This window comes from Mus caroli, chromosome 1 (genome assembly GCF_900094665.2).
Source record: "Mus caroli chromosome 1, CAROLI_EIJ_v1.1, whole genome shotgun sequence".
NCBI lineage: Eukaryota > Metazoa > Chordata > Mammalia > Rodentia > Muridae > Mus > Mus caroli.
The window spans coordinates 23939945-23955241 of record NC_034570.1 but is presented as its reverse complement, the minus strand read 5'-3'; the positions used below and the strand labels follow the sequence as shown (position 1 = coordinate 23955241).

At 40.9% G+C, this 15297-nt stretch overlaps 1 protein-coding gene across 1 annotated transcript; it reads left to right on the top strand.

The window, feature by feature from the left end:
- Positions 1 to 5277: 5277 nt before the first annotated feature.
- LOC110298308 lies at positions 5278 to 9865 on the top strand. The gene is made up of 2 exons (XM_021167477.1): positions 5278 to 5463; positions 6716 to 9865. Exons 1-2 carry the CDS (start codon positions 5278 to 5280, stop codon positions 9785 to 9787), a joined length of 3258 nt encoding a protein of 1085 aa, XP_021023136.1. The 3' UTR covers positions 9788 to 9865.
- Positions 9866 to 15297: the final 5432 nt, after the last annotated feature.

Here is a 15297-nt window from a genome sequence, read left to right as displayed (position 1 = left end):
CTTTTTATATTTTTTATATTTTTTAAAGCAAAATATAAACTTTAATATAATATATCTATACATACATACATATATACACATATACATATATGTGTACATATATGTACATTATATGCACTTATATACACATACATATATACACATACATATATGATGTCCTAGATAGGTGAATAGTGGAGAGACACTAACTGGCTGCTCTGGCTTCCTTTTTTTGTTGTTGTTGTTATTGTTGTTTTTCTTTTTTTTAAATTTTTAATATTTTTTATTACGTATTTTCCTCAATTGCATTTCCAACGCTATCCCAAAAGTCCCCCATACCCTCCCTGCCACTTCCCTACCCACCCATTCCCATTTTCTTTTTGGCCCTGGCTTTTCCTGGGTATTTATTTCATTTACATTTCCAATGCTATCCCAAAAGTCCCCCACAAGCTCTACCACCCACTCCCCTACCCATTCACTTCTTGGCCCTGGCATTCCCCTGTACTGAGGCATATAAATTTGCACGACCAATGGGCCTCTCTTTCCACTGATGACCGACTTGGCCATCTTTTGATTCATATGCAGCTAGAGACACAAGTTCTGGGGGGGGGGAGGTGGGTATTGGTTAGTTCATATTGTTGTTCCCCCTATAGGATTGCAGATCCCTTCAGCTCCTTGGGTACTTTCTCTAGCTCCTCCATTGGGGGCCCTGTGATACATCCAATAGCTGTCTGTGAGCATCCACTTCTGTGTTTGCCAGGCTCCGGCATAGTCTCGCAAGAGATAGCCATATCTGGGTCCCTTCAGCAAAATCTTGCTGTGATTTCTTGTTTAAAGCAAGGAGGAAATATTACTGGATTGGCACCTCAACCCATCCCTGCTTTCCCTGGGAAACTAAATGCTGTGATGCCAGGAAGATCCTCCCTTCTTCCTCCTCCACCCTCTCCATACTCCACAGTTCCTCACTTGGCTTATTTTACATGGTTCTCTTTTAGCCACTTATGGTATGGATATTTTAAGTAGAGATAATGATGCACAATAATTCCAAATTTTTCACCTTCTATAATTCTTTTAATATTTGCTTCTACATTGTCTTTGATATACAATCTAAACAGCTTGGTGCTCCTTGGACTTTTGTTATCTAGGCTTTGGGTATCTTCTCTTTTCTTATCTTCTCTTTTCCTCACTTTACTTTCTTATTCTTTTATCTTTAGCCATTTCACTGCTCTCTTAACATTTGCAGTTTCACTGAAGTATGTTAAGTACTCCAATTAGCATCCTTTTCATTTCTGTTTTGGGATATGCAATTATGGATATACAATTAAAACCACACTGTTAATTCCTATGATTTCCAAAATATGTCAGGCAATCTTTCTATGGTACCTCCTCCTTTACAACTCTCCCTGTTACTTGCTCATTTATTTTCCATATTCAATGAGAAGCTGTCCACAGCAAAGTTTGTAATATTTTTTAAATTATATTTTAAACTATTTTTATTTTTAATGTTTGCTTCAACTTATCATGACACAGTTGCCTCTCCATCCACTTCTCATAGTACCCACCTCCTCTCCCCTCCAAATCTACTCACCCTGTTTTTTCCATGAAAAAAACCGGACCTCCCAGGGATATTAGCTACACACAACAAACAAAGATACAATAAGACTAGGCACAAACCCTCATTTCAAGTCTGGGCCAGGAAACCCAGTACTTCTACCTGTAGAGGCCTCTATGATGTCAACCAGGCTAGGCAATGATTTATGATTATAGCAGAATATCATTAGGAATCATTTTATTGACAATCCCTTCAGCCCCCATCTACGTATTTGAGCTATCCAGCTTTAGGTTCCTCGTCCCAGGTATCTATGTTGGTGACCATAGCAAGGACAGTTAATATTAGAGTGTATAGTGCCTGGACAGGCTGTCTTTTCTCTCACACAAGGCTTCCAATAGTGGGACTCGAACACCAACTCAGCCACAAAATCTTCAAACTACAACCTACCCTTGCTTGTAAGATATTCTGGGGCAAAGGGGCAGCAGAACTTGTGATAGTGGCCAACCAGTGACTGGTCTAATCTGAGGTCCATACCACTAGAGGGAGACCACGTGTAACAGTGCCTGGATGGCCATTTTCACTGTGTTAATCCTAATGATCTATATGACAACAACTTCAAGTCCCTGAAGAAAGAAATCAAAGAAGACCTCAGAAGATGGAAAGGTTTCCCATGCTCATGGATTAGTAGGATTAGCATAGTAAAAATGGCCATCTTGACCATCCAGAGACTGCCCCAACCAGCGGTTCATCCCATAATCAGCCAGCAAATGCAGACACTATTGCATATGCCAGCAAGATTTTGCTGAAAGGACCCTGATATAGCTGTCTCGTGTGAGGCTTTGCCAGTGCCTGGCAAACACAGAAGTGGATGGATGCTCACAGTCATCTATTGGATGGAACACAGGGTCTCCAATGGAGGAGCTAGAGAAAGAACCCAAGGAACTAAAGGGGTCTGCAACCCTATAGGTGGAACAACAGTATGAACTAACCAGTACCCCCCAACCCCAGAACTCGTGTCTCTAGCTGCATATGTTTAACATCAGCATCCCTTAGTCATCAGGGAAATACAAATCCAAAAGACCCTGAGAATCCATCTTATTATACCAGTCAGAGTGGCTAAGATCAGAAACTCAGAAGACAGCAGATGTTGTTGCAGCTGTGGAGAAAGAGGAATGCTCCTCCATTCCTAGTGAGATTGCAAGGTGGTACAAACTCTTTGGAAATAAGTCTGGCAGGTCATCAGAAAGTTGGAAATAGTTCTATCTGAATATCCACCTATACCATTGGTGGGCATGTACCCAGAAGATGCTCCACTATACCACAAGCACACATGTTCCACTATGTTCATAGAAGGCTTATTTTTAATAGGCAGAAGCTGGGAACAACCCAGATGTACCTCAACAGAAGAATGGATACAGATAATGTGGTACATTTGCACAATGGAATACTATTCAGCTATTAAAAATGAGGACATCATGAATTCTGCAGGCAAATGGATGGAACTAGAGTATATCGTCTGAATGAGGTAACACAGACCAATAAGGACATACATGGTATGTTCTCACTGAAAAGTAAATATTATCCAAAAAGCTCAGTATATCGATAATACAACTCAAAGACCATAGGAAGCTTAATAAAAACGAAGGCCAGAGTGTGGATGCTTCAATCCAACATAGAAGGAGGAATAAAAAATCATGAGGTGCAGAGGAGGGAAGGACCTCTGTGGGAAAGGAGAGGGGGAGGGAAAATGGGGCAGGATCAGGAATGGGGTGGGAGAGAAAGGAGAGAGGACCGGAGGGCCAGGAGAATGAATAGAAATATGCATCAGTGAAGGGTGGGGAGCAGAACAAACCAGTAAAAAGTCCCTGGCACCTGGAATGGGAGAGGCTCCCAGGAAAAAATGGGGATGGCATTAGACAAAATGCCCAACAACAAGGAGATAGAACCTGAACAGACCATGTCCAATAAAAAGACATGGCCCCCAGTTGAGGGATGGGACTATCCACCCATCTCCAAAAATTTAACCCAGAATTGTTCCTGTCTAATGGAAATACTGGATAAAAATGAAGCAGACTAAAGAAAATGTCATCCAGAGACCACCCCTACCTTGGGATCCATCCCAGGCACAGACACCAAAGACATTATTGCTGATGGCAAGATGTACATGCAAACAGGATCCTGGCATGGCTGTCCTCTGAGAAACTTTTCAAACACTTGAGTAAGATTGATGCAGATACTCACAGACAAACATAAGACTGAGCCTGTGGACCCCAATGGAAGAGTTACTGGAAGGACTGAAGGAGCTAAAGGGAATTGAAATCCCATAGGAATAACAGTACCACTCAGAGCTTCCAATGCCTAAACCAACAACTAAATATCTGTCTCCTGAGAGTCTCTACCAGAGCCTGACAAGTACAAAGGTGAATGCTTGCAGCCAACCATTGATCTGAGCATGGATTCCCTGACGGAGGAGTGGAGAAGGGATTAAAGGAGGTGAAGGGGTTTGTAACCCCATAGGAGGAACAACAATATGAACCAACCTGTACCCCCAGAGCTTCCCAAGACTAAACTACCAACCAAAGAGTACACATGGAGTCACCCATGTCTCCAGATGCATAGGTAGCAGAGGATAGCCTTGTTACATATCAATGGGAGGAAATGTCCTTGGTCCTAGGAAGGCTCAATGCCCCAGTGTAGGGGAATGCCAGGGGGGATGCAAGAGGTATGAGGTGGGAGTGGGTTGGTGGGTGGGTGTATGAGGGAGCACACTCTTAGAGGCAAAGAAAAGGTGGAATGGAGTGGGGTGAGTTGTGGTGCTGGTACCTGGAAGGGGACAACATTTGAAATGTAAATAATCAGTATTCATATTAACAATGGGTGCAGTAACTTAATAGTACTTGCTCAGTTATAAATGACTGGATCTTTCTGCTAACACCTTAGGTTGTATGAATTATGCTTAAAAGCTTTAAATCTGGTATTTCCTGTGCCTGGCACACTATGTTCAAATGTGTCCTTCAACCATATCCTGCAACCTCTCAAACTGTACTGAATTGATAGTTCTTGAAGTCTAACTCCGTGCTAACTGATCTTCATTTTTAATAAAATGTAGTTTTAAGTTTTGATAAGTTGCTGAATTTTAAACAGTTTTTTGGGGACACCAAATATTTTGGATCATGAAGAGAATATATATATTGTTCTTTAGTAATTTTGTCTTTATATTTGCATGATATGACATAATACATGTGAATGTTAATCACTGCTTGACTATGTTAATAAAATTGTTTAACTATAAAAGAATAATAGTTTACTGGGGAAAAAAAAGATAAGCTATGATCTCAGGATGAAGACATGCTTATGTGTAGTCAGAAGACATCCTAAGAGCAACAGTCCCTAAGAAACAACTCAAGTTCCACAGAGAAGCCTACTTTGTCAAAAACTAAGACACTGAAGCACTCAAGGTGACAGAAGGCAGAACTCTGGGACTCAGGGAGGAGCAACAAAACATGAACAGAGATCTATCTTTGACAGCTATAGTAGCAGGATTTAGAGGAAAGAAGTAGAGAAATCCAGGAGTTGGGTGGGGCTCCTGGGGTGGAGGCTAGGGAGAGGCTGTGGGCCCCTCCCTCCTGCCTGTGGCCCTTTGTGATGAGGAGGCCTCCACTGTGTGATGTGGCCTGAGCCCTCCTGAAAGGTCAGATCTGTACTCCAGGACTCAGTGGCCTGAGAGCCTCCCTGCGATTCAGAAGATGGAGAATTTTTTCCTTCTGATGAATAGCGTTATTGACTTATGGAGGATCCCCAGCTCCATGTCTATGGTACTGGACATGAGCTTTGCCGTTATGCTCGGAGTGGGGATCTTTTATCTACTACTCCCATTCCTGAAGGAATATCCAGAGTCACCACCACCTGGGAGCGAAAAAAACATCCCAAAGGTGAGGAAAGCCCTGACTGACATATAATGGAGAGGCATGGAAAGTAACCATAGTTGTTACTTTCACATTCCCTAGAAAACAGATTTAGTTAAAATTTTTGGCATTTTTTTTTAAACACAGCAATATAAGAATATGTTTTGTTTTAATCTCAGGTGTGGGCTATGGGGTTGTTTCAGATTGTCCAGAGTAGCTGTATTGATTTGCCTCACACTCTCTCAAGGGCATGTTTTTGTCAGCAGTCCATAATTTCTGCATTTGTGTGATGATTGATTGGAATTCTGTGAACTTTTCATAAGGTTTATAAAGACTAGAGCCTTCAGAGTCATGGTGGGTTGTTGGTTGTTTGCTACCGGTTGCTGGTGTTTGTGGTTTGCTAATTGGACATGTGCAAAGAAGAGAGAACAAAGAGGAAATTAGATATCCTGATGGTAGAGATCAAATGTGCCCCAAAGGAACTCAGCCTCCCTAATCAGTAGGAAATATCTATCAATAACATCTCCTCCTTTCCCCTCTATTCCTTTTGTCTCTCTAAACTAGTGTTAGGGGACTAAAAGGATGGAAGAAAAGGGGTAGGGAAGGTTGGAAGAAAGAAGAACCTACACATTAGCTAAAGACTAGGTATAGACAAATGAACAGAAATCTCCAGGAGTAGCCACACATCAGTCTGCAGGCAGAACAGAGGTGAGAGTAGCCTGAGCTGTCAGCCTGAAGCTCCCAGACCATATGAACAGGGTGGCAGAGGGGCCATTAAGGACCACTGGGGCTCCATGGACAGATTGCATTTCTAAAATGGTGGGGACACAGGCCAAGTTCTGAGAAAAGTCATCTGCCCTCTGCTTAGGCACTTGCTTTTGTTTGTGTTTTGCTGGGGCTTGAGCCCACTTTGCTCTAAGGAAGTGGGTATCACCTGACAGTCCAGAGGCAGCTGCAGAGCTCAGTCTTGGGCAGGATCCTGTCTGAGGAACACTAACTGAGCACATCTGTGGTAAGTGTGGCATAGACAGCCACTTCTGCTGTTTTCCCAACAAGACCAAAAGGAAATGTGTTTATGTATGGTATGAATCAGTCGAGAGAGAGAGAGAGAGAGAGAGAGAGAGAGAGAGAGAGAGAGAGAGAGAGAGAGAGAGAGAGAGAGAGAGAGAACTCTCTGAGATATGTGGATTTTATGTCATCAATGAGCACACAGAGCAGGCAGCTTGTCTTCCAGAGGGAGGAAGGACCCCAGCTCATTTGTGTTGTTTCTAATTGGCAGGTGGTGAAGATAGGACAGAGGAAGGCCAGTAAGGAAACTGCTACTTTAAAAGGTTGCAGAAACTTCCAAAAGAATGCACAGGATGCCCAGAATGCATCATGGCCTATGGAAAGCCCCACTCAGCATTGTTTACTGGACTCCTCTCCTCATTCCTCTTGTCATTCTAATAAGAAACTGAAACAACTTCCCCTCCCTCAGCTGTTTTCTAAACTCAACATATTAGAAGACCACATACAGCAACTTTTAGGGAGTATGTGTTCTGAGTTCTCTGATTCAGTTGTGGCTACTGACTGCAGCTCCAGAAAATCCCCAAGAGAATGTAAAGCAGTGAGGTTTAGTAGTAAACTTGACACTGTCCAAACTCTACCTTTAGCTAAAGAACCTCCACAGTTTTGTCAGGACCAGCCATTGTCCTACCAACCTGTGTCACCAAGCTTGGTAGGTGTGACAGAGGTTCAGGAACAAGAAAACCTCTCAAGCTCTATACCAAACCAAACACCTTCTTTTCAGTGTAGGGCCCTTAGAAAACCACATCCCAACACTGAGATAGGGATACAGACATCCCTTCCAAACATAAACGAACCAGGTCAAGCTGGACTGAATTGGAAAGATATTACAGGTTGTGATATCAAAAAAAGCCAAGTAGCCTTTGACCAACCCATTGACAACTTGTCCAAGGGCACCCAGCCCATTAAAGCTATCAAATCAGCCACCATCCTTCCTGAGCATTATCAAATAGTCCACCATTATGAGGACCCACAGCAGGAAGAGAAGGTAATTAACATGGGAGAACAACAAAGAAAACATGTCAGATTCCTCCCATCTGAGGAACTGCCACAGCTTCATGGAGTTTTCCAAACAAACAGTAGTGATTATTGCAAGAACCTGCCGGAACTCAACCAGCCTGCCCAGCCCTCCATCCACAAGTCTAAAAAATACAAGTGGAGCAATATGGTGGGGTCTGAGCTCACAGGGATGCTCTTAAAGAAGGCCAAAGCAAAGTTTGACATACCTAACACCATCAAGAAGGACCTCAGTGTTAGTGTCGAAGACCTGACTTGCACTTCAAGCAGTACCCCTGGGAAGGGTCTGGAACCTGAAAACCCTCCCATGAAGACAGACAAGCTGTCCACTATGAACATACCTGAAGACCTTTCCTTCCTTGATCCAAAGACTCAAATGAAGCTGGAATCAAACAGCATGCAGTTTCCCGAGAAACTCAGAATATTGCCCAATGTTTCTAAGGCAGAATACTATTCAAAGGCTGCTAGGTTCCTGGAAAAATTACATCATCAAGATCCAGGAGGGACAAGGATAGAAACTGTGCATTCTGCCAGACTGCGACACTCATCTCCAGAGGTTCAGGAGATCCAAAGAACCCCTTCACCTGCTGCCAGCCATGGACCCCCAAAGTCCCATTTAGATCAAGGGGAGAGATATTTTAATGTTCAGCCAAATGCTTTCTGGTTCCAGGAAAAACCCCAGCAGTGCAGGACTATTGTAGGAACTGGGAGAGGCATCTTGAAACAAAATACCAGCCCCAAAATGTCCAAGCATGCACCATGGAAGATGTCTGAAGATGTGGTTTCAGTTCATCCCATCTGGAATGCAACAAGTCCAGGCCCAGAATACTGTGCCCCCTCTTCAGGGGCCAAGGAAACCATCAAATTGAAAGTAAAAGAAAAAACACATGAAGAGAGGCCTGGGATTTTGAAATCTGGAGGCATAAACTCTTTGAAAGAAGAAAGTCCCCTACCAGTTACTGAGCAGACACTCAAGGTAGTAGATAGAGTAAACCTTGTCTACAATAGTCCATTTGAATTACAAGCCCACATTAATGCTCTGGTTCAGAACCTGGAGAATAGTGTAGACAACCCATCAAAACTCATCATAGATCCTGTGAACCAGGTACAAGAGGATAAGGCAGAATCAGTGGAGGCATTCCAGCTGGTTGGCTCTTCTCACTCTTCTGAGGTCCTCCATGAACCAAACCATAGCAGACTAGCAAGAAGAATGAGCAGTAGCCACAGGAGCCCTGAGGAGCACAGTCAACATTTCATGTACAGCGGAACTGGAAATAAACTGCCATCAGGCATCGATGCCCAGAGAGCCTGGGAACAAGATCAGAACAAAGTGAAGGGAGGATTAGGCTTTGTCCAGATCCCCACTCCCGCGGGGAATGACTATCCATGGTGTTACAGAGGAGATGGAAACAAGCAGCAGTCAGGTCTTGCTGACCAGAAATCCAGTGACCCAGATCAAAGAAGAACAAAAATTGGAATGGGAGCCTCTCCACATGGAAGCCCCAAAGGGCAAAAGCACTCATTCATATACACAGGAATTAGAGAAAAACAGGAGTCAGTTGTTGACCATAAAGTCTTTGATCCACATCAAAATACAAAAAAAGGAGTGGGCCATGGTCCACTAATGATTCCCAAAGATAACCACCCAGTCAAGTACAGGGGAACTGGAGTCCAGGAGCAGTCAGCTCTTGCTGCCCAGGGAGCCTATGACCCAGATGAAATGAGAACAAAGAGAGGAAAGGAGTGTTCTCCACATGGAAGCCATGAGATGCATAACCATTCACCGAAATACAGAGAAATCAAAGATGAATCACAGCCCACTGTTAATGTCCAGGGAGTCTGTGACCAACATTTGAACAGCCAGAAGAGAAGAATGGCCTTTGACTACCTCCTCACTCCCAAGGAGAATAACCATACATGCCAGCACACGGTACCTGGAGACAAGCAGCTGTCAAGTGTTGCTGACCAGGAAGTCCGTGACCCAGGACAAATAAAGAAACATAGTGGATTGGACAGCTGTACATACAGATGCTCTGAGGAGTACAGCATTTTAGAAAGATGCATAATAATTAGAAACAAAGAGCAGCCAGGCATTGTCCATAAAGTCTGTGACCCATATCAAAGAATTAAGAAAGGACTCGGCTGTCGTCAATCTGTGAGTCCCATAGTTGACCATTCAGCCAATCACAGGGAAGTTGGACAAAAGACTAGTCAGCTTTTACTGCCCAAGGAACCTGTGACCCGAGGTAGACCTACCAGCAAAAGCTAAAGAACAAGTACCTCAGGCCAAACAGAAGAGGTCCCATCTCCCCAGTCACTGTTTTCTGTTATGGTTTCTTGGTATTAAATGCTGGCATTTTTCCTGAAAATAAAAATGAAAAATTGCATAAATACTGACAAGAATGCAGAAAAAATGGAACCCTTATTCAATCCCTTGGGAAGGTACCTGGCCCACAAGTTTTTGAAAACAACACGGGGATGTCTTAGAAAACTACATGCAGATCTGCTGTACAATTCAGAAGTGTTACTCCTGGGTGTAGAATTGAAAAATTCTAAGTCAACACACCAGAAAAGTAACACATCCTTGCTTATATCTGCTCTCTTCATGATGTCTAATATAAGGAATAATCATTGATGTGCATCCACAGATGAAGAGACAAAAAAAAACCATACACACACGCACACACACACACACACACCCAAGGGTTATTATGTTAAGAGAAATATGCCAGACTTGGAAAGATACATTTCACATTTTCTACATATTTGATAATTGAATATGTATGATACAATATATGGTATGTAATATAGAGCATAATAGTAGAACAAAGACTATGCAGGGTAGGATTAGGTCTAAAGAATGGGAAGGCAGAGGGACAAGACAGGCATTAAGGGGAAATTAAGGGGGCAGAAAGAACAAAGTGAATGACAGGCATGTAGATCTAACACTCTTATAAGGAAACCAACTATTTCACTTGCTTAGAGAGATTTATACCGATTTATTTTATGTTATTATATTATTTCGCTAATTTCTTTCTCTTTGTGTAGAGGAAGGCTATCCACTTCAGTTATTTTTATCTCCAGTCACTCTGCTGAAGTTGTTTATCAGGTGTAGGGAGTTCTCTGGTCGAATTTTGGGGGTCATTTATGTGCACTATCTGTAATGTATTTATGTGCAAATCTGTTGTTTGCCTTTTGGTCTTATTGACAGTGTCCTGTGACTTACAGAAGCTTTCTAATTTTATGAGCTCCCATTTCTTGATTCTCATTCTTACAGCACAAGCCACTGGTATTCTGTTCAGGAATCTTTCCCATGTGCCCATATCTTCGAGGCTCTTCCCCACTTTCTCCTCTATAAGTTTCAGACTCTCTGGTTTAATGCGGAGTTCTTTAATCGCCTTAGATTTGAACTTTTTACAAGCAGATAAGAATGGATCAATTCCCATTATTCTGCATGATAATCACCAGTTGAGACAGCACCATTTGTTAAAGATGCTTTCTTCTTTCCACTGGATGGTTTTAGCTCCTTTGTCAAAGATCAAGTGACCATAAGTGTGTGGGTACATTTCTGGGACTTCAAATCTGTTCCATTGATATACCTATCTGTCACTGTACCAGTACCATGCAGTTTTTAATCACAATTGTCCTGTAGTACAGCTTGAAGTCAGGAATGTTGATTCCACCAGAGGTTCTTTTGTTTTTGAGAACAGTTTTTGCTATCCTACAATTTTTTTTTTTTTTAGTCCACATGAATTTGCAAATTGCCCTTCCTACCTCTGTGAAGAATTGAGTTGGAATTTTGATGGGGATTGCATTGAATCTGCAGATTGCTTTCGGTAAGATAGCCATTTTTACTATATTAATCCTGCCAATCCATGAGCATGGAAGATCTTTCCATCTTCTGAGATCTTTTTTTGTGATTTCTTTCTTCAGAGACTTGAAGTTTTTATTATACAGATCTTTCACTTTCTTAGTGTAAACTGAGTGAAGGGGTTGGACTTTATTGAATGCTTTCTCAGCATCTAATGAGATAATCATGTAGTTTTTGCCTTTGAGTTTGTTTATATAGTAGATTATGTTGATGGGTTTCCTTATATTGAACCTTCATTACATCCCTGGGATGAAGCCTACTATATCATGATGGTTGATCTTTTTGATGTGTTCTTGCATTTGGTTTCTGAGAATTTTATTGAGTATTTTTTCATTGATATTCATAAGGGAAATTGGTCAGAAGTTCTTGTTCTTTTTTGGGTCTTTGTGTGGTTGAGGTATCAGAATAATTGTGGCTTCATAGAATAAATTGGGTAGAGTATCTTCTGTTTCTATTTTATGGAAAAGTTTGAGAAGTATTGAAATTAGTTCTTTGAAGGTCTGATAGAACTCTGCACTAAACCCATCTGGTCCTGGGCTTTTTTTGGTTGGGAGACTATTAATGACTTTTTCTGTTTCTTTAGGGGATATGGTACTGTTATTCTGATGCTGATTTAACTTTGGTACCTGCTACCTGTCTAGAAAATTGTCCATTTCATCCAGGTTGAGTATAGGCTTTTGTAGTAGGATCTGATGATATTTTGGATTTCCTCAGATTCTGTTGTTATATCTCCCTTTTAAATTCCTATTTTTGTTAATTAGGATGCTGTCCCTGTGCCCTCAAGTTAGTGTGGCTAAGGATTTATCTATCTTGCTGATTTTCTCAAAGAACTAGCTTCTGGTTTGGTTGATTCTTTGTATAGTTCTTTTTGTTTCCACTTGGTTGATTTCAGCCCTGAGATTGATTATTTCCTACCTTCTGCTCCTCTTTGGTGAATTTGCATCCTTTTGTTCTAGAGCTTTTATATGCGCTGTCAAGCTGCTAGTGTATGCTCACTCTAGTTTCTTTTTGGAGGTACTCAGAGATATGAGTTTTCCTCTAAGGACCACCTGAGAAATGTGGAAAAAGACTGAGAAGATTGCTTCAGCATCTTGTGATGCCATCACTGTTAGTTCCAATACATATAATGATTCTTGAAATAGCAAGAAAAATGGGGATCCTTATCAGTAGTTTGGTCTCCTATGGATTTCAATTGGGAATAAAATTTACATATTCCTGACACAAAATTTGTATTGGATTTTGTTCATCTTTTAAATATGTTAATTTCATTTGACTACGGGATATTTTCAGTTGGTTATGAGCACATTTCTTTACAAATATTATTGACATTTGCTCTATTGTGATAAATATCCTTGTTCATATACATGCTTATTTTTAGTATGCAGAAGTTATTTTTTTTCCATTTAAAGGAACAGAAGAACTCATACATGTGAATGAGAATAACCTACCTCTATATAGAAGGCAAATGTCACTCTTTGTCACTTTTTGAGAAGGAACAATTCTTATACATAATGATGTTCCTACCAGGTAAATAGAAATTATTCAGGCATATTGATCAAATATGATGGCCCTTTAGACATGTAATGACTTACACCACATCTCTCCCTTGTTATACACAGCAGCAATGTGTCACATGTTGTTACAGGAAACTTATCACTGTAATTCCTCACATGGTTCAAAGTCAGGTTTTAAGTCATACATGTAAACTTTTATAGCTATAACTCTAGAGTGCTACTGTAGCCATTGTGAAATGCCACATAACTCCTCCATCACCAGTTTCTGCAATGTGATTTCATTCCTTGTATGCTTCATCTAGGGTCCAATTTATTATGCACTGAGGGCCCTGACAGGTTGTGACTCTGATAGATGAAATGACAAGGAGGCTTCACATCTCCATTGATACACACTTGCTGTCAGATCTAGGGCTTAATTTCATTACTTCATAAGCCAAGCTCTTTCTCCATTTCAATTAGTTTCCTTTAAATTCTGAAGGTCTAAAATATAATCATCCGGTGAAAATTCATAAGGAGGAAATGATTGTTGTTTTTATTTTACATCTATTTTTAAAGTTGATTGAAAAGAAGCTTATGCCAAATAGGAGAAAAAAACGTAGAACTGTGTGTTTCCTTAGTACACTTGAAAACATTTAGTTTTTTTTTTTTATTTACAGTGGGTTCACATGAGATTAGTAAGTGAAATTGACAGATGTTTAATGTCATATCTGTCAGAAACTACCTGTGCAACTGGAATTCCATATCTTACTTTTGTGGGTCACATAAACCCTGATGATTCTATGTACAATTCAAAGCATTCTACTGTGCAAGCTTACTGCATAGGTCACCTTGATGGAAGACACACGTTAGCCTATGAAATAGAGTTTTAAAAATGTTGATGGTACATCCTAAAGCAGCTATTTGTAATGAAATAATATTCTCAGAACACTGGATTTTTACCTTTGTCTTTTTAATTATTAGATATTGTTCATCATTATAATTCTACAACAAAGAGTCTAAAACTATACTTACATTAATTTTATTAAACAATTTCACACACATAGGTGATGTATTCTAAATATTTTCTCCTCTTCAATATCTTTCATTAACCTTACATTCATGTTGATGAATTAATTCACTTAATTCACTCATTGTACTTCTTAGTTATATGCCATGGATTGGTCTCAGTCATCCCCCTCAACCCGCAGGAGAATCAGGGTCCCTGTACTCAGGTGGGCAGAGTAGGTGAAAAAAATGACAGACACAGACACCAGAGAGAGTGCTGTATCTGAGTGTAATTTCTCAAAGCAAGCATGAGTAACATATTTATTATTCAAGCCCAGGTTCAGATCAAGGACTGCCTAGGACATTGGTGAAGCCCAGGAAGCTAAGTTCAACCTAATTTAGGTATTTGTCAAATCATTCCTTGGAGGCACCTATAATAAAACAATACTGAAAGAATGCACACAGAACCATTCACCAACTATAGCAAGGACAAATCTGAAATACATTTGTTTATGGGGTGCCAGAAACTTTCCAGGAGATAAGTTTCAGTGAAACTTTATGCCTCAGGACTGTGGACAAGCTTTTGGTCCTGCCAGGCAGTTTTTACTTGAGTGGGTGTGGCAGTTATCAGACCTTTTCAATATTTACTATAATCACATGGACTGCCATGCCTACCAAATTTAAATTTCAATGTGTGTCATCATTTATTTGTGTGCCTCTGTGTGTGCATGTCCGTGCCTGCGTGTGTGCGTATGTGTGTGAATAAGCATGTATGAGAGTGTGTATATGTGTGTAAGTGTAAGTGTGCATGTGTGTGTCTGAGAGAGAAGAGAGAAGAGAGAAGAGAGGAGAGAGAGAGAGAGAGAGAGAGAGAGAGAGAGAGAGAGAGTTTATTTTTTGTTTTTATTGAATATAGATTCTTCTACTCAGAAACCAACTTTGACCTCCTCCAACGTGCACAGCCTGGAAGTTGTGCTGGGGCAATGATAGTATGATTGTACGGAGCTTGTAGGACTGGCTAACTGATAACTCTTCTAATTTGAAGTCCACACCATAAGAGGGAGGTCAGCCTTGAAACTATCTGGATGGCCAAGAACCTGAAGCTTGAGTGTCCAGAAACATAGGGCTGAGTCAGAAACAAGTGAAAAAAAAAAAAAACAACAAAAAAACAGAAAACAAAAAATGAAATGATTTCTGATGATATTATGCTCTACCTGATGATTTATAGATTGGTGTCTAGTCCAGTTGTGATCAGAGAGACTTGCTCCAGCAGATAATGGGTACAGATACAGAGACTAACAGCTAAACATTAGGTAGATTTTAGGGAAGAGGGGGAGGAAGGATTGGGGGAGACAGAGAGTTTGATTATACCAGCACAAAATGGCTCACAAACTCAAACAGAAAAGGGCA

Coding starts and splice junctions, on each gene's coding strand:
- LOC110298308 (XM_021167477.1), top strand. CDS start 5,278: ATGGAGAATTTTTTCCTTCTGATGAATAGCGTTATTGACTTATGGAGG. Junction 5,464..6,715: donor GCGAAAAAAACATCCCAAAG/GTGAGGAAAGCC, acceptor TCTAATTGGCAG/GTGGTGAAGATAGGACAGAG.